The 25,977-nt window shown below is 44.7% G+C and overlaps 1 protein-coding gene across 1 annotated transcript in view; it reads right to left on the reverse strand.

The window, feature by feature from the left end:
- LOC110492809 (netrin receptor UNC5B-b-like) overlaps positions 1–25,977 on the reverse strand; it is a 173,224-nt gene that overhangs the window by 14,032 nt on the left and 133,215 nt on the right. The window contains exons 8-11 of the mRNA XM_036955571.1: positions 17,070–17,264; positions 4,275–4,441; positions 3,708–3,808; positions 78–184 (exon numbers count right to left, since the gene is read on the reverse strand). Coding sequence (XP_036811466.1) covers positions 78–184; positions 3,708–3,808; positions 4,275–4,441; positions 17,070–17,264 — 570 coding nt within the window. The remainder of the gene's footprint in view (positions 1–77; positions 185–3,707; positions 3,809–4,274; positions 4,442–17,069; positions 17,265–25,977) is intronic.

The following is a 25,977-nucleotide window of genomic DNA, read 5'->3' on the forward strand; positions in this document are numbered from 1 at the left end:
GTTACCTGCGCGTGTGTGTGTGTGTGTGTGACAGTGTGTATCCTGTGTGTGTGTATATATGACAGTGTGTATCCTACCTGTGTTGGGGATGCCGAGTCGTCCCCCCAGGCTGCCCAGGGTAGCGGAGGTGCTGTGGCCAGGATCTCTGACCACTGTATGATGACCGCCGTGGTGGTACTCATCTCTGTCAACGTTTTAATAGACCCACATAGCAGTTCATATAAATACTGTGTGTTAACTGTGTTGGGGGTGGTGTGTGTGTTAACTGTGTTGGGGGTGGTGTGTTACTGGTGTGTGTGTTAACTGTGTTGGGGGTGGTGTGTGTGTTAACTGTGCTGGGGGTGGTGTGTGTGTTAACTGTGTTGGGGGTGGTGTGTTACTGGTGTGTGTGTTAACTGTGTTGGGGGTGGTGTGTGTGTTAACTGTGCTGGGGGTGGTGTGTGTGTTAACTGTGTTGGGGGTGGTGTGTGTGTTAACTGTGTTGGGGGTGGTGTGTTACTGGTGTGTGTGTTAACTGTGTTGGGGGATGGTGTGTGTGTTAATTGTGTTGGGGGTGGTGTGTGTGTTAACTGTGTTGGGAGATGGTAGTTACTGGTGTGTGTGTTAACTGTGTTGGGGGTGGTGTGTTACTGGTGTGTGTGTTAACTGTGTTGGGGGTGGTGTGTTACTGGTGTGTGTGTTAACTGTGTTGGGGGTGGTGTGTGTGTTAACTGTGTTGGGGATGGTATGTTACTGGTGTGTGTGTTAACTGTGTTGGGGGTGGTGTGTGTGTTAACTGTGTTGGGATGGTATGTTACTGGTGTGTGTGTGTTAACTGTGTTGGGGGTGGTGTATTACTGGTGTGTGTGTTAACTGTGTTGGGGGTGGTGTGTGTGTTAACTGTGTTGGGGGTGGTGTGTGTGTGTTAACTGTGTTGGGGTGGTGTGTGTGTGTTAACTGTGTTGGGGGATGGTGTGTGTGTTAACTGTGTTGGGGGTGGTGTGTGTGTGTTAACTGTGTTGGGGGATGGTGTGTGTGTTAACTGTGTTGGGGGTGGTGTGTGTGTTAACTGTGTTGGGGGTGGTGTGTGTTAACTGTGTTGGGGATGGTGTGTGTGTTAACTGTGTTGGGGGATGGTGTGTGTGTTAACTGTGTTGGGGGTGGTGTGTCTTAACTGTGTTGGGGATGGTGTGTGTGTTAACTGTGTTGGGGGTGGTGTGTGTGTTAACTGTGTTGGGGGTGGTGTGTGTTAACTGTGTTGGGGGTGGTTACCATTCTAGGCTACCATCGAGCAGTGAGACATGCGTTATTAGCATTTTATTACTATGTGTTATTAACATGTTATTACTATGTGTTGTTAGCATTTTATTACTATGTGTTATTAGCATGTTATTACTATGTGTTATTAACATGTTATGTGTGTTAACTGTGTTAAGTGTGTTAACTAGCATGTTATTACTATGTGTTATTAACATGTTATTACTATGTGTTATTAGCATGTTATTACTATGTTTTATTACTATGTGTTATTAACGTGTTATTACTATGTGTTATTAACATGTTATTACTATGTGTTATTAACATGTTATTGCTATGTGTTATTAGCATGTTATTACTATGTGTTATTACTATGTGTTATTAGCATGTTATTACTATGGGTTATTAACATGTTATTACTATGCGTTATTAGCATGTTATTACTATGTGTTATTAACATGTTATTACTATGTGTTATTACTATGTGTTATTAACATGTTATTACTGTGTGTAATTAGCATGTTATTATTATGGGTTATCAACATGTGTTATTAGCATGTTATTACTATGGGTTATTAACATGTGTTATTAGCATGTTATTACTATGTGTTATTAGCATGTGTTATTACTATGGGTTATTAACATGTGTTATTAGCATGTTACTACTATGTGTTATTAACATGTTATTACTATGTGTTATTAACATGTTATTACTGTGTGTAATTAGCATGTTATTATTATGGGTTATCAACATGTGTTATTAGCATGTTATTACTATGGGTTATTAACATGTGTTATTAGCATGTTATTACTATGGGTTATTAACATGTGTTATTAGCATGTTATTACTATGGGTTATTAACATGTGTTATTAGCATGTTATTACTAGGTGTTATTAACATGTTTTTACTATTCAAAATGTAATGGGTAGTTTTGGGTGTCAAGGAAAATGTATGTAGTTAAAAGAAAACTACAATATTTTCTTAGGAAATGTATTGGAGTAAAAGTTGTCAAAAATATAAATAGCAAAGTACATATGACTTAAGTAGTACTTTAAAGTATTTTTACTGAAGTACTTTACACCACTGGGTGTGTCTGCATGCGTGTTTGAGAGGACATTGTGTGTGTGTCTGCATGCGTGTTTGAGAGGACATTGTGTGTGTGTCTGCATGCGTGTTTGAGAGGACATTGTGTGTGTGTCTGCATGCGTGTTTGAGAGGACATTGTGGGTGTGTCTGCATGCGTGTTTGAGAGGACATTGTGTGTGTGTCTGCATGCGTGTTTGAGAGGACATTGTGGGTGTGTCTGCATGCGTGTTTGAGAGGACATTGTGTGTGTGTCTGCATGCGTGTTTGAGAGGACATTGTGTGTGTGTCTGCATGCGTGTTTGAGAGGACATTGTGGGTGTGTCTGCATGCGTGTTTGAGAGGACATTGTGTGTGTGTCTGCATGCGTGTTTGAGAGGACATTGTGTGTGTGTCTGCATGCGTGTTTGAGAGGACATTGTGTGTGTGTGTCTGCATGCGTGTTTGAGAGGACATTGTGTGTGTGTCTGCATGCGTGTTTGAGAGGACATTGTGTGTGTGTCTGCATGCGTGTTTGAGAGGACATTGTGGGTGTGTCTGCATGCGTGTTTGAGAGGACATTGTGTGTGTGTCTGCATGCGTGTTTGAGAGGACATTGTGTGTGTGTCTGCATGCGTGTTTGAGAGGACATTGTGTGTGTGTCTGCATGCGTGTTTGAGAGGACATTGTGTGTGTGTCTGCATGCGTGTTTGAGAGGACATTGTGTGTGTGTGTCTGCATGCGTGTTTGAGAGGACATTGTGTGTGTGTCTGCATGCGTGTTTGAGAGGACATTGTGTGTGTGTCTGCATGCGTGTTTGAGAGGACATTGTGTGTGTGTCTGCATGCGTGTTTGAGAGGACATTGTGTGTGTGTCTGCATGCGTGTTTGAGAGGACATTGTGTGTGTGTCTGCATGCGTGTTTGAGAGGACATTGTGTGTGTGTCTGCATGCGTGTTTGAGAGGACATTGTGTGTGTGTCTGCATGCGTGTTTGAGAGGACATTGTGTGTGTGTCTGCATGCGTGTTTGAGAGGACATTGTGTGTGTGTGTCTGCATGCGTGTTTGAGAGGACATTGTGTGTGTGTCTGCATGCGTGTTTGAGAGGACATTGTGTGTGTGTCTGCATGCGTGTTTGAGAGGACATTGTGTGTGTGTGTCTGCATGCGTGTTTGAGAGGACATTGTGTGTGTGTCTGCATGCGTGTTTGAGAGGACATTGTGTGTGTGTCTGCATGCGTGTTTGAGAGGACATTGTGTGTGTGTCTGCATGCGTGTTTGAGAGGACATTGTGTGTGTGTCTGCATGCGTGTTTGAGAAGACATTGTGTGTGTGTCTGCATGCGTGTTTGAGAGGACATTGTGTGTGTGTCTGCATGCGTGTTTGAGAGGACATTGTGTGTGTCTTACCTGTCCCATGCCACAGTCCTGCCCATGGTGCCGCCCACGTGCTTCAGGCCGCGGAGCTCTGCTGGCAGCTCCAGGGAGGACAGGGTGGACGAGTTGTACACCTTTATTTTAGGAAAACAAACATAAATATATATATATATATATATAAAATAATAATAACAACAATAATAGACATATACATACTATTACAATATAACTATTACACCAATATAACTATTACACTATACACCAATATAACTATTACACTATACACCAATATAACTATTACACTATACACCAATATAACTATTACACTATTACACCAATATAACTATTACACTATACACCAATATAACTATTACACTATACACCAATATAACTATTACACCAATATAACTATTACACCAGTATAACTATTAAACTATACATTGTGAACACTTGTTGTAAGTCAGTGTGTCTCTGCTTCTACTTGTGGTCCAGACCAGGCAACTGTAAAGCTTTGGACAAACACTGATATTAAAATGGCTTCATAAATACATCTGATTGATCCACACACACACGCACACGCACACGCACACACACACACACCTTGATCTTGAGGCTGGGCAGGGGGTCCAGCAGTGGAGAGGTTGTCATGGGGATCTTGTGGTGACCATCGTTGGCACCCTGCCGCAGGGAGAAGAGAGGATCCCTGAAGGTACCCGCTGTGGCTGTCAGGTCTGGGGGCGCAGAGGGGTGGAGGAGGTGAGGGTTGTCTGCAGGAGGAGGAGAGAGAGGGGGAGTTGTTATATAGTTTCATCGGCTGATTGTGATTTTTGGGAGCAAAGTGGTTACAATACATGCTTTATTGGTCCATTTAAAAAAAACTATATATATATTTAACCTTTATTTAACGAGGCAAGTCAGTTAAGAACAAATTCCTATTTACAATGACGGCCTACACCGGCCAAACCCCGGACGACGCTGGGACAATTGTGCGCCGCCCAATGGAACTCCCAATCACAGCCGGTTGTGATACAGCCTGGAATCAAACCAGGATGTCTGTAGTGACGTCGCAAGCGCTGAGATGCAGTGACTTAGACCGCTGCGCCTCTCGGGAGCCCATTTGCACAGATATTATTTATGCTTTGCTGTACCAGTACCCAAGCTGACACACACACACCAAAGGCTGGGAGCAGCTGATGGGGCGGTAGCTAGTACTCTGGGATAATGAAACCAACAACCCCCCGGCTGGTGGTATCTAGTACACTGGAATAATGATAACCCTCCGGCTGGTGGTATCTAGTACACTGGGATAATGAAACCAATAACCCTCCGGCTGGTGGTATCTAGCACACTGGGATAATGAAAGCAATAACCCTCTGGCTGGTGGTAGCTAGTATACTGGGATAATGAAGCCAATAACCCTCCGGCTGGTGGTATCTAGCACACTGGGATAATGATAACCCTCTGGCTGGTGGTATCTAGTACACTGGGATAATGATAACCCTCTGGCTGGTGGTATCTAGTACACTGGGATAATGATAACCCTCCGGCTGGTGGTATCTAGTACACTGGGATAATGGAACCAATAACCCTCTGGCTGGTGGTATCTAGTACACTGGGATAATGATAACCCTCCGGCTGGTGGTATCTAGTATACTGGGATAATGATAACCCTCTGGCTGGTGGTATCTAGTACACTGGGATAATGATAACCCTCCAGCTGGTGGTATCTAGTACACTGGGATAATGATAACCCTCCGGCTGGTGGTATCTAGTACACTGGGATAATGAAACCAATAACCCTCTGGCTGGTGGTATCTAGCACACTGGGATAATGAAAGCAATAACCCTCTGGCTGGTGGTAGCTAGTATACTGGGATAATGATAACCCTCCGGCTGGTGGTATCTAGTACACTGGGATAATGATAACCCTCCGGCTGGTGGTAGCTAGTATACTGGGATAATGATAACCCTCCGGCTGGTGGTATCTAGTACACTGGGATAATGATAACCATCTGGCTGGTGATATCTAGTACACTGGGATAATGATAACCCTCTGGCTGGTGGTATCTAGTATACTGGGATAATGAAACCAATAACCCTCTGGCTGGTGGTAGCTAGTACACTGGGATAATGAAACCAACAACCCTCCGGCTGGTGGTATCTAGTACACTGGGATAATGATAACCCTCCGGCTGGTGGTATCTAGTACACTGGGATAATGAAACCAATAACCCTCTGGCTGGTGGTATCTAGTACACTGGGATAATGAAACCAATAACCCTCTGGCTGGTGGTAGCTAGTACACTGGGATAATGAAGCCAATAACCCTCCGGCTGGTGGTATCTAGCACACTGGGATAATGAAAGCAATAACCCTCTGGCTGGTGGTAGCTAGTATACTGGGATAATGATAACCCTCCGGCTGGTGGTATCTAGTACACTGGGATAATGATAACCCTCCGGCTGGTGGTAGCTAGTATACTGGGATAATGATAACCCTCCGGCTGGTGGTATCTAGTACACTGGGATAATGATAACCCTCTGGCTGGTGATATCTAGTACACTGGGATAATGATAACCCTCTGGCTGGTGGTAGCTAGTACACTGGGATAATGAAACCAATAACCCTCTGGCCGGTGGTAGCTAGTATACTGGGATAATGAAACCAATAACCCTCTGGCTGGTGGTAGCTAGTACACTGGGATAATGAAACCAATAACCATCTGGCTGGTGGTAGCTAGTACACTGGGATAATGAAACCAATAACCCTCTGGCTGGTGGTAGATAGTACACTGGGGAAATGAAACCAACAACCCTCTGGCTGGTGGTAGCTAGTACACTGGGATAATGAAACCAACAACCCTCTGGCTGGTGGTAGCTAGTACACTGGGATAATGAAACAAATAACCCTTCGGCTGGTGGTATGTAGTACACTGGGATAATGAAGCCAATAACCCTCTAGCTGGTGGTAGCTAGTATACCGGGATAATGAAGCCAATATCCCTCTGTCTGGTGGTAGCTAGTATACTGGGATAATGAAACCAATATCCCTCCGGCTGGTGGTAGCTAGTACACTGGGATAATGAAACCAATAACCCTCCGGCTGGTGGTAGCTAGCATACTGGGATAATGAAACCAATAACCCTCTGGCTTGTGGTAGCTACTACACTGGGATAATGAAGCCAATAACCCTCTGGCTGGTGGTAGCTAGTATACTGGGATAATGAAGCCAATAACCCTCTGGCTGGTGGTAGCTAGTATAGTGGGATAATGAAACCAATAACCCTCTGGCTGGTGGTAGCTAGTATACTGGGATAATGAAACCAATAACCCTCCGGCTGGTGGTAGCTAGTACACTGGGATAATGAAACTAATAACCCTCTGGCTGGTGGTAGCTAGTATACTGGGATAATGAAACCAATAACCCTCTGGCTGGTGGTAGCTAGTACACTGGGATAATGAAACCAATAACCCTCTGGCTAGTGGTATCTAGTACACTGGGATAATGAAGCCAATAACCCTCTGGCTGGTGGTAGCTAGTACACTGGGATAATGAAACCAATAACCCTCTGGCTGGTGGTATCTAGTACACTGGGATAATGAAACCAATAACCCTCTGGCTGGTGGTAGCTAGTACACTGGGATAATGAAGCCAATAACCCTCCGGCTGGTGGTATCTAGCACACTGGGATAATGAAAGCAATAACCCTCTGGCTGGTGGTAGCTAGTATACTGGGATAATGAAGCCAATAACCCTCCGGCTGGTGGTATCTAGCACACTGGGATAATGATAACCCTCTGGCTGGTGGTATCTAGTACACTGGGATAATGATAACCCTCTGGCTGGTGGTATCTAGTACACTGGGATAATGATAACCCTCCGGCTGGTGGTATCTAGTACACTGGGATAATGGAACCAATAACCCTCTGGCTGGTGGTATCTAGTACACTGGGATAATGATAACCCTCCGGCTGGTGGTATCTAGTATACTGGGATAATGATAACCCTCTGGCTGGTGGTATCTAGTACACTGGGATAATGATAACCCTCCGGCTGGTGGTATCTAGTACACTGGGATAATGATAACCCTCCGGCTGGTGGTATCTAGTACACTGGGATAATGAAACCAATAACCCTCTGGCTGGTGGTATCTAGCACACTGGGATAATGAAAGCAATAACCCTCTGGCTGGTGGTAGCTAGTATACTGGGATAATGATAACCCTCCGGCTGGTGGTATCTAGTACACTGGGATAATGATAACCCTCCGGCTGGTGGTAGCTAGTATACTGGGATAATGATAACCCTCCGGCTGGTGGTATCTAGTACACTGGGATAATGATAACCATCTGGCTGGTGATATCTAGTACACTGGGATAATGATAACCCTCTGGCTGGTGGTATCTAGTATACTGGGATAATGAAACCAATAACCCTCTGGCTGGTGGTAGCTAGTACACTGGGATAATGAAACCAACAACCCTCCGGCTGGTGGTATCTAGTACACTGGGATAATGATAACCCTCCGGCTGGTGGTATCTAGTACACTGGGATAATGAAACCAATAACCCTCTGGCTGGTGGTATCTAGTACACTGGGATAATGAAACCAATAACCCTCTGGCTGGTGGTAGCTAGTACACTGGGATAATGAAGCCAATAACCCTCCGGCTGGTGGTATCTAGCACACTGGGATAATGAAAGCAATAACCCTCTGGCTGGTGGTAGCTAGTATACTGGGATAATGATAACCCTCCGGCTGGTGGTATCTAGTACACTGGGATAATGATAACCCTCCGGCTGGTGGTAGCTAGTATACTGGGATAATGATAACCCTCCGGCTGGTGGTATCTAGTACACTGGGATAATGATAACCCTCTGGCTGGTGATATCTAGTACACTGGGATAATGATAACCCTCTGGCTGGTGGTAGCTAGTACACTGGGATAATGAAACCAATAACCCTCTGGCCGGTGGTAGCTAGTATACTGGGATAATGAAACCAATAACCCTCTGGCTGGTGGTAGCTAGTACACTGGGATAATGAAACCAATAACCATCTGGCTGGTGGTAGCTAGTACACTGGGATAATGAAACCAATAACCCTCTGGCTGGTGGTAGATAGTACACTGGGGAAATGAAACCAACAACCCTCTGGCTGGTGGTAGCTAGTACACTGGGATAATGAAACCAACAACCCTCTGGCTGGTGGTAGCTAGTACACTGGGATAATGAAACAAATAACCCTTCGGCTGGTGGTATGTAGTACACTGGGATAATGAAGCCAATAACCCTCTAGCTGGTGGTAGCTAGTATACCGGGATAATGAAGCCAATATCCCTCTGTCTGGTGGTAGCTAGTATACTGGGATAATGAAACCAATATCCCTCCGGCTGGTGGTAGCTAGTACACTGGGATAATGAAACCAATAACCCTCCGGCTGGTGGTAGCTAGCATACTGGGATAATGAAACCAATAACCCTCTGGCTTGTGGTAGCTACTACACTGGGATAATGAAGCCAATAACCCTCTGGCTGGTGGTAGCTAGTATACTGGGATAATGAAGCCAATAACCCTCTGGCTGGTGGTAGCTAGTATAGTGGGATAATGAAACCAATAACCCTCTGGCTGGTGGTAGCTAGTATACTGGGATAATGAAACCAATAACCCTCCGGCTGGTGGTAGCTAGTACACTGGGATAATGAAACTAATAACCCTCTGGCTGGTGGTAGCTAGTATACTGGGATAATGAAACCAATAACCCTCTGGCTGGTGGTAGCTAGTACACTGGGATAATGAAACCAATAACCCTCTGGCTAGTGGTATCTAGTACACTGGGATAATGAAGCCAATAACCCTCTGGCTGGTGGTAGCTAGTACACTGGGATAATGATAACCCTCTGGCTGGTGGTAGCTAGAATACTGGGATAATGAAGCCAATAACCCTCTGGCTGGTGGTAGCTAGTATACTGGGATAATGAAACCAATAACCCTCTGGCTGGTGGTATCGAGTACACTGGGATAATGAAACCAATAACCCTCTGGCTGGTGGTAGCTAGTACACTGGGATAATGAAACCAATAACCCTCTGGCTGGTGGTAGCTAGTACACTGGGATAATGAAACTAATAACCCTCTGGCTGGTGGTAGCTAGTACACTGGGATAATGAAACCAATAACCCTCTGGCTGGTGGTATCGAGTACACTGGGATAATGAAAGAAATAACCCTCTGGCTGGTGGTAGCTAGTATACTGGGATAATGATAACCCTCCGGCTGGTGGTATCTAGTACACTGGGATAATGATAACCCTCCGGCTGGTGGTAGCTAGTATACTGGGATAATGATAACCCTCCGGCTGGTGGTATCTAGTACACTGGGATAATGATAACCATCTGGCTGGTGATATCTAGTACACTGGGATAATGATAACCCTCTGGCTGGTGGTATCTAGTACACTGGGATAATGAAGCCAATAACCCTCCGGCTGGTGGTATCTAGCACACTGGGATAATGAAAGCAATAACCCTCTGGCTGGTGGTAGCTAGTATACTGGGATAATGATAACCCTCCGGCTGGTGGTATCTAGTACACTGGGATAATGATAACCCTCCGGCTGGTGGTAGCTAGTATACTGGGATAATGATAACCCTCCGGCTGGTGGTATCTAGTACACTGGGATAATGATAACCCTCTGGCTGGTGATATCTAGTACACTGGGATAATGATAACCCTCTGGCTGGTGGTATCTAGTATACTGGGATAATGAAACCAATAACCCTCTGGCTGGTGGTAGCTAGTACACTGGGATAATGAAACCAATAACCCTCTGGCTGGTGGTAGCTAGTATACTGGGATAATGAAACCAATAACCCTCTGGCTGGTGGTAGCTAGTACACTGGGATAATGAAACCAATAACCATCTGGCTGGTGGTAGCTAGTACACTGGGATAATGAAACCAATAACCCTCTGGCTGGTGGTAGCTAGTACACTGGGGAAATGAAACCAATAACCCTCTGGCTGGTGGTAGCTAGTACACTGGGATAATGAAACCAACAACCCTCTGGCTGGTGGTAGCTAGTACACTGGGATAATGAAACAAATAACCCTTCGGCTGGTGGTATGTAGTACACTGGGATAATGAAGCCAATAACCCTCTAGCTGGTGGTAGCTAGTATACTGGGATAATGAAGCCAATATCCCTCTGTCTGGTGGTAGCTAGTATACTGGGATAATGAAACCAATATCCCTCCGGCTGGTGGTAGCTAGTACACTGGGATAATGAAACCAATAACCCTCCGGCTGGTGGTAGCTAGCATACTGGGATAATGAAACCAATAACCCTCTGGCTTGTGGTAGCTACTACACTGGAATAATGAAGCCAATAACCCTCTGGCTGGTGGTAGCTAGTATACTGGGATAATGAAGCCAATAACCCTCTGGCTGGTGGTAGCTAGTATAGTGGGATAATGAAACCAATAACCCTCTGGCTGGTGGTAGCTAGTATACTGGGATAATGAAACCAATAACCCTCCGGCTGGTGGTAGCTAGTACACTGGGATAATGAAACTAATAACCCTCTGGCTGGTGGTAGCTAGTATACTGGGATAATGAAACCAATAACCCTCTGGCTGGTGGTAGCTAGTACACTGGGATAATGAAACTAATAACCCTCTGGCTGGTGGTAGCTAGTATACTGGGATAATGAAACCAATAACCCTCTGGCTGGTGGTAGCTAGTACACTGGGATAATGAAACCAATAACCCTCTGGCTGGTGGTATCTAGTACACTGGGATAATGAAACCAATATCCCTCCGGCTGGTGGTAGCTAGTATACTGGGATAATGAAGCCAATAACCCTCTGGCTGGTGGTAGCTAGTATAGTGGGATAATGAAGCCAATAACCCTCCGGCTGGTGGTAGCTAGTATACTGGGATAATGAAACCAATAACTCTCTGGCTGGTGGTAGCTAGTATACTGGGATAATGAAGCCAATAACCCTCTGGCTGGTGGTAGCTAGTATACTGGGATAATGAAGCCAATAACCCTCTGGCTGGTGGTAGCTAGTATAGTGGGATAATGAAACCAATAACCCTCTGGCTGGTGGTAGCTAGTATACTGGGATAATGAAAGCAATAACCCTCCGGCTGGTGGTAGCTAGTACACTGGGATAATGAAACTAATAACCCTCTGGCTGGTGGTAGCTAGTATACTGGAATAATGAAACCAATAACCCTCTGGCTGGTGGTAGCTAGTACACTGGGATAATGAAACCAATAACCCTCTGGCTGGTGGTATCTAGTACACTGGGATAATGAAGCCAATAACCCTCTGGCTGGTGGTAGCTAGTACACTGGGATAATGATAACCCTCTGGCTGGTGGTAGCTAGTATACTGGGATAATGAAGCCAATAACCCTCTGGCTGGTGGTAGCTAGTATACTGGGATAATGAAACCAATAACCCTCTGGCTGGTGTTAGCTATTACACTGGGATAATGAAGCCAATAACCATCTGGCTGGTGGTAACTAGTATACTGGGATAATGAAACCAATAACCCTCCGGCTGGTGGTAGCTAGTATACTGGGATAATGATAACCCTCTGGCTGGTGATATCTAGTACACTGGGATAATGATAACCCTCTGGCTGGTGGTATCTAGTATACTGGGATAATGAAACCAATAACCCTCTGGCTGGTGGTAGCTAGTACACTGGGATAATGAAACCAACAACCCTCCGGCTGGTGGTATCTAGTACACTGGGATAATGATAACCCTCCGGCTGGTGGTATCTAGTACAATGGGATAATGAAACCAATAACCCTCTGGCTGGTGGTATCTAGTACACTGGGATAATGAAACCAATAACCCTCTGGCTGTTGGTAGCTAGTACACTGGGATAATGAAGCCAATAACCCTCCGGCTGGTGGTATCTAGCACACTGGGATAATGAAAGCAATAACCCTCTGGCTGGTGGTAGCTAGTATACTGGGATAATGATAACCCTCCGGCTGGTGGTATCTAGTACACTGGGATAATGATAACCCTCCGGCTGGTGGTAGCTAGTATACTGGGATAATGATAACCCTCCGGCTGGTGGTATCTAGTACACTGGGATAATGATAACCCTCTGGCTGGTGATATCTAGTACACTGGGATAATGATAACCCTCTGGCTGGTGGTATCTAGTATACTGGGATAATGAAACCAATAACCCTCTGGCTGGTGGTAGCTAGTACACTGGGATAATGAAACCAATAACCCTCTGGCTGGTGGTAGCTAGTATACTGGGATAATGAAACCAATAACCCTCTGGCTGGTGGTAGCTAGTACACTGGGATAATGAAACCAATAACCATCTGGCTGGTGGTAGATAGTACACTGGGATAATGAAACCAATAACCCTCTGGCTGGTGGTAGCTAGTACACTGGGGAAATGAAACCAACAACTCTCTGGCTGGTGGTAGCTAGTACACTGGGATAATGAAACCAACAACCCTCTGGCTGGTGGTAGCTAGTACACTGGGATAATGAAACAAATAACCCTTCGGCTGGTGGTATGTAGTACACTGGGATAATGAAGCCAAGAACCCTCTGTCTGGTGGTAGCTAGTATACTGGGATAATGAAACCAATATCCCTCCGGCTGGTGGTAGCTAGTACACTGGGATAATGAAACCAATAACCCTCCGGCTGGTGGTAGCTAGCATACTGGGATAATGAAACCAATAACCCTCTGGCTTGTGGTAGCTACTACACTGGGATAATGAAGCCAATAACCCTCTGGCTGGTGGTAGCTAGTATACTGGGATAATGAAGCCAATAACCCTCTGGCTGGTGGTAGCTAGTATAGTGGGATAATGAAGCCAATAACCCTCCGGCTGGTGGTAGCTAGTATACTGGGATAATGAAACCAATAACCCTCTGGCTGGTGGTAGCTAGTACACTGAGATAATGAAGCCAATAACCCTCCGGCTGGTGGTAGGTAGTACACCGGGATAATGAAGCCAACAACCCTCCGGCTGCCGGATCAGTCCCTGAAGATTTCCCCCTCAGCAGCTTGGGGGGTTCGAACCCTCTTGTTACCGGCCCTCCTCTCTAAGAGGCTACAGAGAGTAAAGAGCACGTTGGATAATGAAGCCAATAAACCCTCTAACTTTGAGGTAAAGAGCACGTTGGGATCGTCTTGAGAAGAAACTCCAGACGGACTTTGGAGATCGAGAAGACATCAAAAAGGTGATATTTTTTAAATTAGAAGAGACCAAGACAGAAACAGAAGACAAACTGAACACAAATATAAAAGCATCACGTGAAGAGTTGGTCCCATGTTTCATGAGCTAAAATAAAAAATACAATCACAGACATTTTCCATAAGCACAAAAAGCTTGTTTCTCTCAAATTGTGTGCACAAATGTGTTTATACCCCTGTTAGTAAGCGTTTCTCCTAGGCAAAGATAATGAATCAAACTGACAGGTGTGGTATATCAAGAAGCTGGTTCAACAGCATGACCATTGCACAGGTGCACATTGTGCTGGGGACAAATAAAAAAATGTGCAGTGTTGTCACACGAACACGATTCCACAGATGTCTTACGTTTTCAAGGAGATGTGAAATGGGGATCACGCTGACTGCAGGAATGTCCACCAGAGCTGTTGCCAGGTAATCTAACATAAACTGCCTCCAACGTCATCTTAGAGAATTTGGCTGGACGTCCAACTGGCCTCGCGATTGGTTTGCTGACGTTGTGAACAGAGTGCCCCATGGTGGGGGTGGGGTTATGGTGTTTACTGATGTCAACGTTGTGGACAGAGTTCCCCATGGTGGTGGTGGGGTTATGGTGTTTGCTGATGTCAACGTTGGGGTTATGGTGGTGGTGGGGTTATGGTATGGGGAAGGCATGAGCAACAGACAACGATCACAACTACATTTTATCGATGGATGAATTTGAATGCACAGAGAAACCGTGACGAGAACCTGAGACCTATTGCCATGTCATTCATCCGTCGTGATCACCTCATGTTTCAGCATGATAATGCACGGCCTAATGTCGCAAGGATCTGTACACCATTCCTGGAAGCTGAAAATGTCCCAGTTCTTCCATGGCCTGCATACTCACCAGACATGTCACCCATTGAGCATGTTTGGGATGCTCTGGATCGACGTGTACGACAGCGTGTTCCAGTTCCCGCCAATATCCAGTAACTTCACAAAGCCATTGGAGAGAAGTGGGACAACATTCCACAGGCCACAATCAACAGCCTGATCAACTCTATGTGAAGGAGATGTGTTGCACTGCATGAGGCAAATGGTCACACCAGATACTGACTGATCCACACCAGATACTGACTGGTTCTGATCCACACCAGATACTGACTGGTTTTCTGATCCACACCAGATACTGACTGGTTCTGATCCACACCAGATACTGACTGGTTCTGATCCACACCAGATACTGACTGGTTCTGATCCACACCAGATACTGACTGGTTTTCTGATCCACACCAGATACTGACTGGTTCTGATCCACACCAGATACTGACTGGTTCTGATCCACACCAGATACTGACTGGTTCTGATCCACACCAGATACTGACTGGTTCTGATTCACGGCCCTACCCTTTTTTATTTAAAAAATATATACTTTTTACCCACAATTTTTTGATATCCAATTGGTAGTTACAGTCTTGTCCAATCGCTGCAACTCCCGTATGGACTTGGGAGAAGCGAAGGTTGAGAGCCGTGCGTCCTCTGAAACACAACCTGCCATGCCGCACTGCTTCTTGACACACTGCTCGCCATCCGCACACAGCTGGTGACCAAAGTCAGCGTGCATGCGCCCGGTCCACCACAGGAGTCGCTAGAGTGCGATGGGACAACCCGGACGACACTGGGCCAATAGTGTGCTGCCTCATGGGTCGCCCGTTCGCAGGTGGCTGCGACACAGCCCGTGATCGAACCCGGGTCTGTAGTGACGGCTCAAGAACTGCGCTGCGACCGCTGCGCCACTCGGGAGACCAATAGCTTTTTCTTTTTGAAAGGTGACCTTTGTGACCTGTGACCTGTGCTCTGAACTCTGTGACCAACAAATACATATCTGTATACCCAGTCATGTTTGGCTTCATTTCAGTTGACTGATATCCACATATAAAGAGTAATATCTTTGAAATTGTTGCATGTTGCGTTTATATAATTTTTTATCAGTATATGTAAAAACCGAGAACATCTGGAGATGTCCCCTGCTGATTATAGACCTGTCAACTAAAATATATCTTTGTAATACTCTACAATCTCAGGATATAACATTTACGTGGAGAAAAAAAAGCTAAATAAGAAAAAGGAAAAATAAAAATAATATCCTTTAAGTGGACTACAAAAAACACGACATAGTTAGATGCTTATGTTGTTGAGTAAAAGGATGACTAGCAGGTTGAGGGCTTCAACTTCATTGGCGTCCACATCACCAACAAACTATCATGGTCCAAACACACCAAGACAGTCGTGAAGAGGTCACGACAAAACCTATTCACCCTCAGGAGACTGAAAAGATTTGGCATGGGTCCTCAGATCCTCAAAACGTTCTACAGCTGCACCATGGTTGCATCCCTGCCTGGTATGGCAACTGCTCGGCCTCCGACCACAAGGCACTACAGAGGGTAGTGTGTACGGCCCAGTAGATCACTGGGGCCACGCTTCCTGCCATCCAGGACCTCTATACCAGGCGGTGTCAGAGGAAGGCCCTAAAAATTGTCACAGACTCCAGCCACCCTAATCATAGACTGTTCTCTTTGCTACCGCACTGCAAAGTGTACCGGAGCGCCAAGTCTAGGTCCAAGAGGCTTCTGAACAGCTTCTACCCCCAAGCCATAAGACTCCTGAACAGCTCATCAAATGGCTACCCAGACTACCCCTCTTTTACACTGTTGCTACTCTCTGTTGTTATCATCTATTCATAATCACTTTAATAACTCTACCTACATGTACAGTACATATATTACCCCACACATTGACAATATACCCCCCTGTATATAGTCTCGCTATTGTTATTTTATTGCTGCTCTTTAATTACTTGTTACTTTTATTTCTTATTCTTATCCATATTTTTTTTTAACTGCATTGTTGGTCAGGGGCTCGTAAGTAAGCATTTCACTGTATTGTGTTGTATTCGGCGCATGTGACTAATCAAATTTGATTTGATTTAATAAGTGACAACAAACAATATATAGGAAGAGGAGGAGGAGGAAGAGGAGGAAGAAGGTGAAGGGGAGGAGAAGAGAGGAGGAGGAAAGGGAGGAGGAGGAAGAGGGAGAAGGAGGAGACAGAGGAGCAGGAAGAAGAAGGAGGAGGAAGAAGAGGAAGAGGAGGAGAAGAAGAAGAACAACAACAACAACAGTGACTCACCCTGTCTGGGTGGTTTGTAGTTGCCGGGGTGGAAGGCGGCGGTGAGGGCGGAGGAGGAGTCAGTGATATCACCTTGGAGATGGTGACAGTTGCGTCGGTATGCCAACACCCCAACACACAGTACCAGCACCACAGAGAGTAACAGCGCCCCCACCAGGCCGGCATACACCATTACACCAATACCAGGGTCCAACGCTGAGAGAGAGAGAGAGAGAGAGAGAGAGAGAGATGAAGAGAGAGAGGAGAGAGAGAGAAGGAAAGAGAGAGGGAGAGAGAGAAGAGGGAGAGAGAGAAGAGAAAGAGAGAGAGAGAAAGAGAGAGAGAGAGAGAGAGAGAGAGAGAGAGAGAGAGAGAGAGAGAGAGAGAGAGAGAGAGAGAGAGAGAGAGAGAGCATTAGGGCTCTGCATGGATAGCCCAGTGGAGGCTGCTGAGAGGAGGATGGGTCATTATAATGGCTGAAATGGAGTCAATGGAAGGGAACATATGGTACCACATGTTTGATGTGTTTGATACCATTCCAGACATTATTATTAGCCATCCTCCCCTCAGCCTCCACTGGGATAGACACACACACACACACACACACACACACACACCCCCCCCCCCCACACACACACAGGCTAAACGTGTACACACTACTTCAGAACAACAGTCTTTCATACCTCTTCCTGATCTGCAGAGGGAGCTATTGTCTACAATGACAGAGGGCCTTAATGCAGGGCCTTAACGCAGGGCCTTAATGTCTGTCACCTGTTCCCTGATATCCCATCAAAACTCCTACTCTCCCTTCCTCCTCTCTCTCCTCCTCCTCTCCCCTCCTCCTCTCTCTCCTCCTCTCTCTCCTCCTCTCCCCTCCTCCTCTCCCCTCCTCTCCCCTCCTCCTCTCTCTCCTCATCACAACTCATCTCTCCTCCTCCCATCACAACACCTCCTCTCTCCTCCTCCTCCCATCACAACTCCTCCACTCCCCTCCTCTCTCTCTCCTACTCTCTCTTCCACCCATCACAACTCCTCCTCTCGCTCCTCCTCCTCTACCCTCCTCTCTCCTCTTCTCTCATCCTCCAATCACAACCCCCCCCCTCTCCTCCCTTCTTCTCCCCTTGTACATCTTCTCCTCTCCTGTTCTGTTCTGTGATTGTTTCTGACTAAGCTGCCTTCCTGACTCCTGACTCCACCACTCTAACACAGAGCCAGACTCCTGACTCCACCACTCTAACACAGAGCCTGACTCCTGACTCCACCACTCTAACACAGAGCCAGACTCCTGACTCCACCACTCTAACACAGAGCCAGACTCAGGGCTCGATGTCCCTCTATCAGGTCCTAATGGCCTGGTACTCAGGGCTCTATTGTCCCTCCATCAGGTCCTAATGGCCTGGTACTCAGGGCTCTATTGTCCCTCCATCAGGTCCTAATGACCTGGTACTCAGGGCTCTATTGTCCCTCCATCAGGTTCTAATGGCCTGGTACTCAGGGCTCTATTGTCCCTCCATCAGGTTCTAATGGCCTGGTACTCAGGGCTCTATTGTCCCTCCATCAGGTTCTAATGGCCTGGTACTCAGGGCTCTATAGTCCCTCCATCAGGTTCTAATGGCCTGGTACTCAGGGCTCTATAGTCCCTCCATCAGGTTCTAATGGCCTGGTACACAGGGCTCTATTATCCCTCCATCAGGTTCTAATGGCCTGGTACTCAGGGCTCTATTGTCCCTCCATCAGGTTCTAATGGCCTGGTACTCAGGACTCTATTGTCCCTCAATCAGGTTCTAATGGCCTGGTACTCAGGGCTCTATTGTCCCTCCATCAGGTCCTAATGGCTGGGTACTCAGGGCTCTATTGTCCCTCCATCAGGTTCTAAGGGCCTGGTACTCAGGGCTCTATTGTCACTCCATCAGGTCCTAATGGCCTGGTACTCAGGGCTCTATTGTCCCTCCATCAGGTCCTAATGGCCTGGTACTCTGGGCTCTATTGTCCCTCCATCAGGTCCTAATGGCCTGGTACTCAGGGCTCTATTGTCCCTCCATCAGGTTCTATTGGCCTGGTACTCAGGGCTCTATTGTCCCTCCATCAGGTTCTAATGGCCTGGTACTCAGGGCTCTATTGTCCCTCCATCAGGTTCTAATGGCCTGGTACTCAGGGCTCTATTGTCCCTCCATCAGGTCCTAATGGCCTGGTACTCAGGGCTCTATTGTCCCTCCATCAGGTCCTAATGGCCGGGTACTCAGGGCTCTATTGTCCCTCTAACCACTCTGACATCATTGCAATTAAAAATCACCACCATACACCTATCATTAAAACAGTATGGTGCTTTTAAAACTCACCTCCCTGTGATGATGAATTTGAAGAAAGAAGTTCAACAGCAGGTTGAAACTGAGTGGAAAACCTGGTCGTTGTGGATGTTTGTGTTGAAGCCAAACACAACGAAATGGACAGGTGATGATTAATTCAAAACACCCATATAAAAATTAGGGATAATGCACACACAGAGGCACACACATAGGCCAGAGCCCAAGCCTGTGAAAAAAATGAATTCAAATAAGGATTGTGCTGTTCTTTATACAATATGTACCCTGCAGCATATTTGTATTTATTTATCTAGGGAAGTCAGTTAAGAACACATTATTATTTTACAATGCTCGGGCCTTCCCCTCCCGTAACCCGGACGACGCTGGGCCAATTGAGAACCGCACTAAGGGACTCCCAATCACAGCCAGTTGTGATACAGCCTGGATTCGAAGCAGGGTACGCCTCTAGCATTGAGATACAGTGCCTTAGACCGCTGCGCCACTCGGGAGCCCATTTATTTTACACCGCAGAACATAAAAAAATTAATTTAAAAAACGACAGAAACTGGTCTTTAATTGGTCGAGCCTTTATTCCAACATTTCAAACATTTTGAATATGGACTGTATTATTATGCATACTGGAGGGAACCTATAGATATCCATCAGTCTGGGATGGAACCTATAGATATCCATCAGTCTGGGATGGAACCTATAGATATCCATCAGTCTGGGAGGGAACCTATAGATATCCATCAGTCTGGGAGGGAACCTATAGATATCCATCAGTCTGGGATGGAACCTATAGATATCCATCAGTCTGGGAGGGAACCTATAGATATCCATCAGTCTGGGATGGAACCTATAGATATCCATCAGTCTGGGAGGGAACCTATAGATATCCATCAGTCTGGGAGGGAACCTATAGATAGGCCTATACTGGATGGAACCTATAGATAGGCCTATACTGGAGGGAACCTATAGATAAGCCTATACTGGATGGAACCTATAGATATCCATCAGTCTGGGAGGGAACCTATAGATAGGCCTATACTGGATGGAACCTATAGATATCCATCAGTCTGGGAGGGAACCTATAGATAGGCCTATACTGGATGGAACCTATAGATATCCATCAGTCTGGGAGGGAACCTATAGATAGGCCTATACTGGATGGAACCTATAGATAGGCCTATACTGGAGGGAACCTATAGATAAGCCTATACTGGATGGAACCTATAGATATCCATCAGTCTGGGAGGGAACCTATAGATAGGCCTATACTGGATGGAACCTATAGATATCCATCAGTCTGGGAGGGAACCTATAGATAGGCCTATACTGGATGGAACCTATAGATAGGCCTATACTGGATGGAACCTATAGATATCCATCAGTCTGGGAGGGAACCTATAGATAGGCCTATACTGGATGGAACCTATAGATAGGCCTATACTGGATGGAACCTATAGATATCCATCAGTCTGGGAGGGAACCTATAGATAGGCCTATACTGGATGGAACCTATAGATAGGCCTATACTGGATGGAACCTATAGATATCCATCAGTCTGGGAGGGAACCTATAGATAGGCCTATACTGGATGGAACCTATAGATAGGCCTATACTGGATGGAACCTATAGATATCCATCAGTCTGGGAGGGAACCTATAGATAGGCCTATACTGGATGGAACCTATAGATAGGCCTATACTGGATGGAACCTATAGATATCCATCAGTCTGGGAGGGAACCTATAGATAGGCCTATACTGGATGGATTGGTTACCTGATGCTACGCTCCAAACCTTATATCCATCAGTCTGGGAGAGAACCTATAGATAGGCCTATACTGGATGGATTGGTTACCTGATGCTACGCTCCAAACCTTATATCCATCAGTCTGGGAGAGAACCTATAGATAGGCCTATACTGGATGGATTGGTTACCTGATGCTACGCTCCAAACCTTATATCCATCAGTCTGGGAGGGAACCTATAGATAGGCCTATACTGGATGGATTGGTTACCTGATGCTACGAGTGAAAACCCCCAGAGTAGCCTACCTGAACGAACAGGCGGGAAAGAGACTTCCATTCGCTATTCGAAGGCAGAGGCAGATGACATGTCCATTCCCCACCCCCTGTTCCTGTCCCTGCCCATTTGATAATGGATCATTCTAAATCTAAATTGGGGCGGCAGGGTAGCCTAGTGGTTAGAGTGTTGGACTAGTAACCGGAAGGTTGCAAGTTCAAACCCCAGAGCTGACATGGTACAAATCTGTTGTTCTGCCCCTGAACCCACTGTTCCTCATTGAAAATAAGAATTTGTTCTTAACTGACTTGCCTAGTTATATAAAGATAAATAATAATTTAACATATTAGTAAAGACAATATTATATTGAGAATAGTCTGATGGGTTAAAATAGAATCATAGAGCACAAGCTTATTTTTTATTGACATCAATAGTCTATATAATAGTCTATTCTGTTTCCTCTGAAATACATTTCCCTTCATATCATAATGTTTTGTTAGACCTGCCTAAAATAAACAATGGATTTGTTTTTTTTGTGCGATGGTGTATATTAAATTGATTGATCAGATGTTCCAAAGGTCTGCGTCAGGCTTGTAGGCTGTGGAGGCCTGGAGATGATACACGTGTTTATGTTAATTCACGGTAAATTACCGTGAGGTGGGCAGTCTTTTCAAATCAAATCAAATCAAATGTTATTGGTCACATACACATGGTTAGCAGATGTTATTGGTCACATGCACATGGTTAGCAGATGTTATTGGTCATATGCACATGGTTAGCAGATGTTAATGGTCACATGGTTAGTAGATGTTAATGGTCACATGGTTAGCAGATGTTATTGGTCACATACACATGGTTAGCAGATGTTATTGGTCACATACACATGGTTAGCAGATGTTATTGGTCACATACACATGGTTAGCAGATGTTATTGGTCACATACAGATGGTTAGCAGATGTTAATGGTAACATACACATGGTTAGCAGATGTTAATGGTCACATACACATGGTTAGCAGATGTTAATGGTCACATACACATGGTTAGCAGATGTTAATGGTCACATACACATGGTTAGCAGATGTTAATGGTCACATGGTTAGCAGATGTTAATGGTCACATGGTTAGCAGATGTTAATGGTCACATGGTTAGCAGATGTTAATGCTAGTGTAGCGAAACGCTTGTGCTTCTAGTTCCGACAATGCAGTAATAACCAACAAGTAATCTAACGAGTAATCTTATATTATTATCATCATTTTAGGGTGTTACAGAAGACCTGCATTATCACCACTACCCATAGACCTGAATTATCATCACTACCCATAGACCTGAATTATCATCTCTACCCATAGACCTGAATTATCACCACTACCCATAGACCTGAATTATCACCACTACCCATAGACCTGAATTATCATCACTACCCAAAGACCTGAATTATCATCACTACCCATAGACCTGAATTATCACCACTACCCATAGACCTGAATTATCATCACTACCCATAGACCTGAATTATCATCACTACCAAAATACCTGAATTATCATCACTACCCATAGACCTGAATTATCACTACTACCCATAGACCTGAATGACCTGAATTATCATCACTACCCATAGACCTGAATTATCATCACTACTCATAGACCTGAATTATCACCACTACCCATAGACCTGAATTATCACCACTACCCATAGACCTGAATTATCACCACTACCCATAGACCTGAATTATCATCACTACCCAAAGACCTGAATTATCATCACTACCCATAGACCTGAATTATCATCACTACCCATAGACCTGAATTATCACCACTACCCATAGACCTGAATTATCATCACTACCCATAGACCTGAATTATCATCACTACCCATAGACCTGAATTATCACCACTACCCATAGACCTGAATGACCTGAATTATCACCACTACCCATAGACCTGAATTATCATCACTACCCATAGACCTGAATTATCACCACTACCCATAGACCTGAATTATCATCACTACTCATAAACCTGAATTATCATCACTACTCATAGACCTGAATTATCATCACTACCCATAGACCTGAATTATCATCACTACCCATAGACCTGAATTATCATCACTACCCATAGACCTGAATTATCACCACTACCCATAGACCTGAATGACCTGAATTATCACCACTACCCATAGACCAGAATTATCATCACTACTCATAGACCTGAATTATCACCACTACCCAAATACCTGAATTATCATCACTACTCATAGACCTGAATTATCACCACTACCCATAGACCTGAATTATCATCACTACCCATAGACCTGAATTATCATCACTACCCATAGACCTGAATTATCATCACTACCCATAGACCTGAATTATCACCACTACCCATAGACCTGAATTATCACCACTACCCATAGACCTGAATTATCATCACTACTCAAAGACCTGAATTATCATCACTACCCATAGACCTGAATTATCACTACTACCCATAGACCTGAATTATCACCACTACCCATAGACCTGAATTATCACCACTACCCATAGACCTGAATTATCACCACTACCCATAGACCTGAATTATCATCACTACCCATAGACCTGAATTATCACCACTACCCATAGACCTGAATTATCACCACTACCCATAGACCTGAATTATCATCACTACCCAAAGACCTGAATTATCATCACTACCCAAAGACCTGAATTATCACCACTACCCATAGACCTGAATGACCTGAATTATCATCACTACCCATAGACCTGAATTATCATCACTACCCATAGACCTGAATTATCATCACTACCCATAGACCTGAATTATCATCACTACCCATAGACCTGAATTATCACCACTACCCATAGACCTGAATGACCTGAATTATCACCACTACCCATAGACCTGAATTATCATCACTACCCATAGACCTGAATTATCATCACTACCCATAGACCTGAATTATCATCACTACCCAAATACCTGAATTATCATCACTACCCATAGACCTGAATTATCACCACTACCCATAGACCTGAATTATCATCACTACCCATAGACCTGAATTATTATCACTACCCATAGACCTGAATTATCACCACTACCCATAAACCTGAATTATCATCTCTACCCATAGACCTGAATTATCATCACTACCCATAGACCTGAATTATCATCACTACCCATAGACCTGAATTATCATCACTACCCATAGACCTGAATTATCACCACTACCCATAGACCTGAATTATCATCACTACCCATAGACCTGAATTATCATCACTACCCATAGACCTGAATGACCTGAATTATCACCACTACCCATAGACCTGAATTATCACCACTACCCATAGACCTGAATTATCATCACTACCCATAGACCTGAATTATCACCACTACCCATAGACCTGAATTATCACCACTACCCATAGACCTGAATTATCTCACTACCCATAGACCTGAATTATCACCACTACCCATAGACCTGAATTATCATCACTACCCATAGACCTGAATTATCATCACTACCCATAGACCTGAATTATCATCACTACCCATAGACCTGAATTATCACCACTACCCATAGACCTGAATTATCACCACTACCCATAGACCTGAATTATCATCACTACCCATAGACCTGAATTATCACCACTACCCATAGACCTGAATTATCACCACTACCCATAGACCTGAATTATCACCACTACCCATAGACCTGAATTATCATCACTACCCATAGACCTGAATTATCACCACTACCCATAGACCCATACCCATAGGAAATCCATTTTAGGAATTCTATTTGTATGGTTGGTTCACTTCCAAACAGTGAAGAGTGTTCCAACTTCTGATTGTCTTCAGAGACAAACATTTTCTGGGACACTTTCTTCTTTCAACTATATTAAAAATGGTGTCTTTTAGTCTAAAAAGTGGATCAATGTTAAAATATTTGATTTAGGGGAGCTATATTAATTTGTTATTTAAGGTAAGAGGGGTGTCAATTAAAAAGCCAATTCCTCTCAAAGCTTATTTGAGGAAGAAGTCTGAAGGAGAGACCTTGGATCCTCTCTTCCAATGGGCTTTGAGAGGAATTGTGGAAACAAGGACAGAGAAAGCAAGGATTTGATGGATAGTAGGGTTTGTTACTGTTACTGCTACTGCTACTGTTACTGTTACTGTTACTGCTACTGTTACTGCTACTGTTACTGCTACTGTTACTGTTACTGCTACTGTTACTGCTACTGTTACTGTTACTGTTACTGCTACTGTTACTGTTAATGTTACTGCTACTGCTACTGTTACTGTTACTGTTACTGCTACTGTTACTGCTACTGTTACTGCTACTGTTACTGTTACTGCTACTGTTACTGCTACTGTTACTGTTACTGTTACTGTTACTGTTATTGCTACTGTTACTGCTACTGTTACTGCTACTGTTACTGTTACTGTTACTGTTACTGTTACTACTACTGTTACTGTTACTGTTACTGCTACTGTTACTGTTACTGTTACTGTTACTGTTACTGCTACTGTTACTGTTACTGTTACTGCTACTGTTACTGCTACTGTTACGGTTACTGTTACTGTTACT

Source organism: Oncorhynchus mykiss, chromosome 20, assembly GCF_013265735.2.
Source record: "Oncorhynchus mykiss isolate Arlee chromosome 20, USDA_OmykA_1.1, whole genome shotgun sequence".
Classification (NCBI taxonomy): domain Eukaryota; kingdom Metazoa; phylum Chordata; class Actinopteri; order Salmoniformes; family Salmonidae; genus Oncorhynchus; species Oncorhynchus mykiss.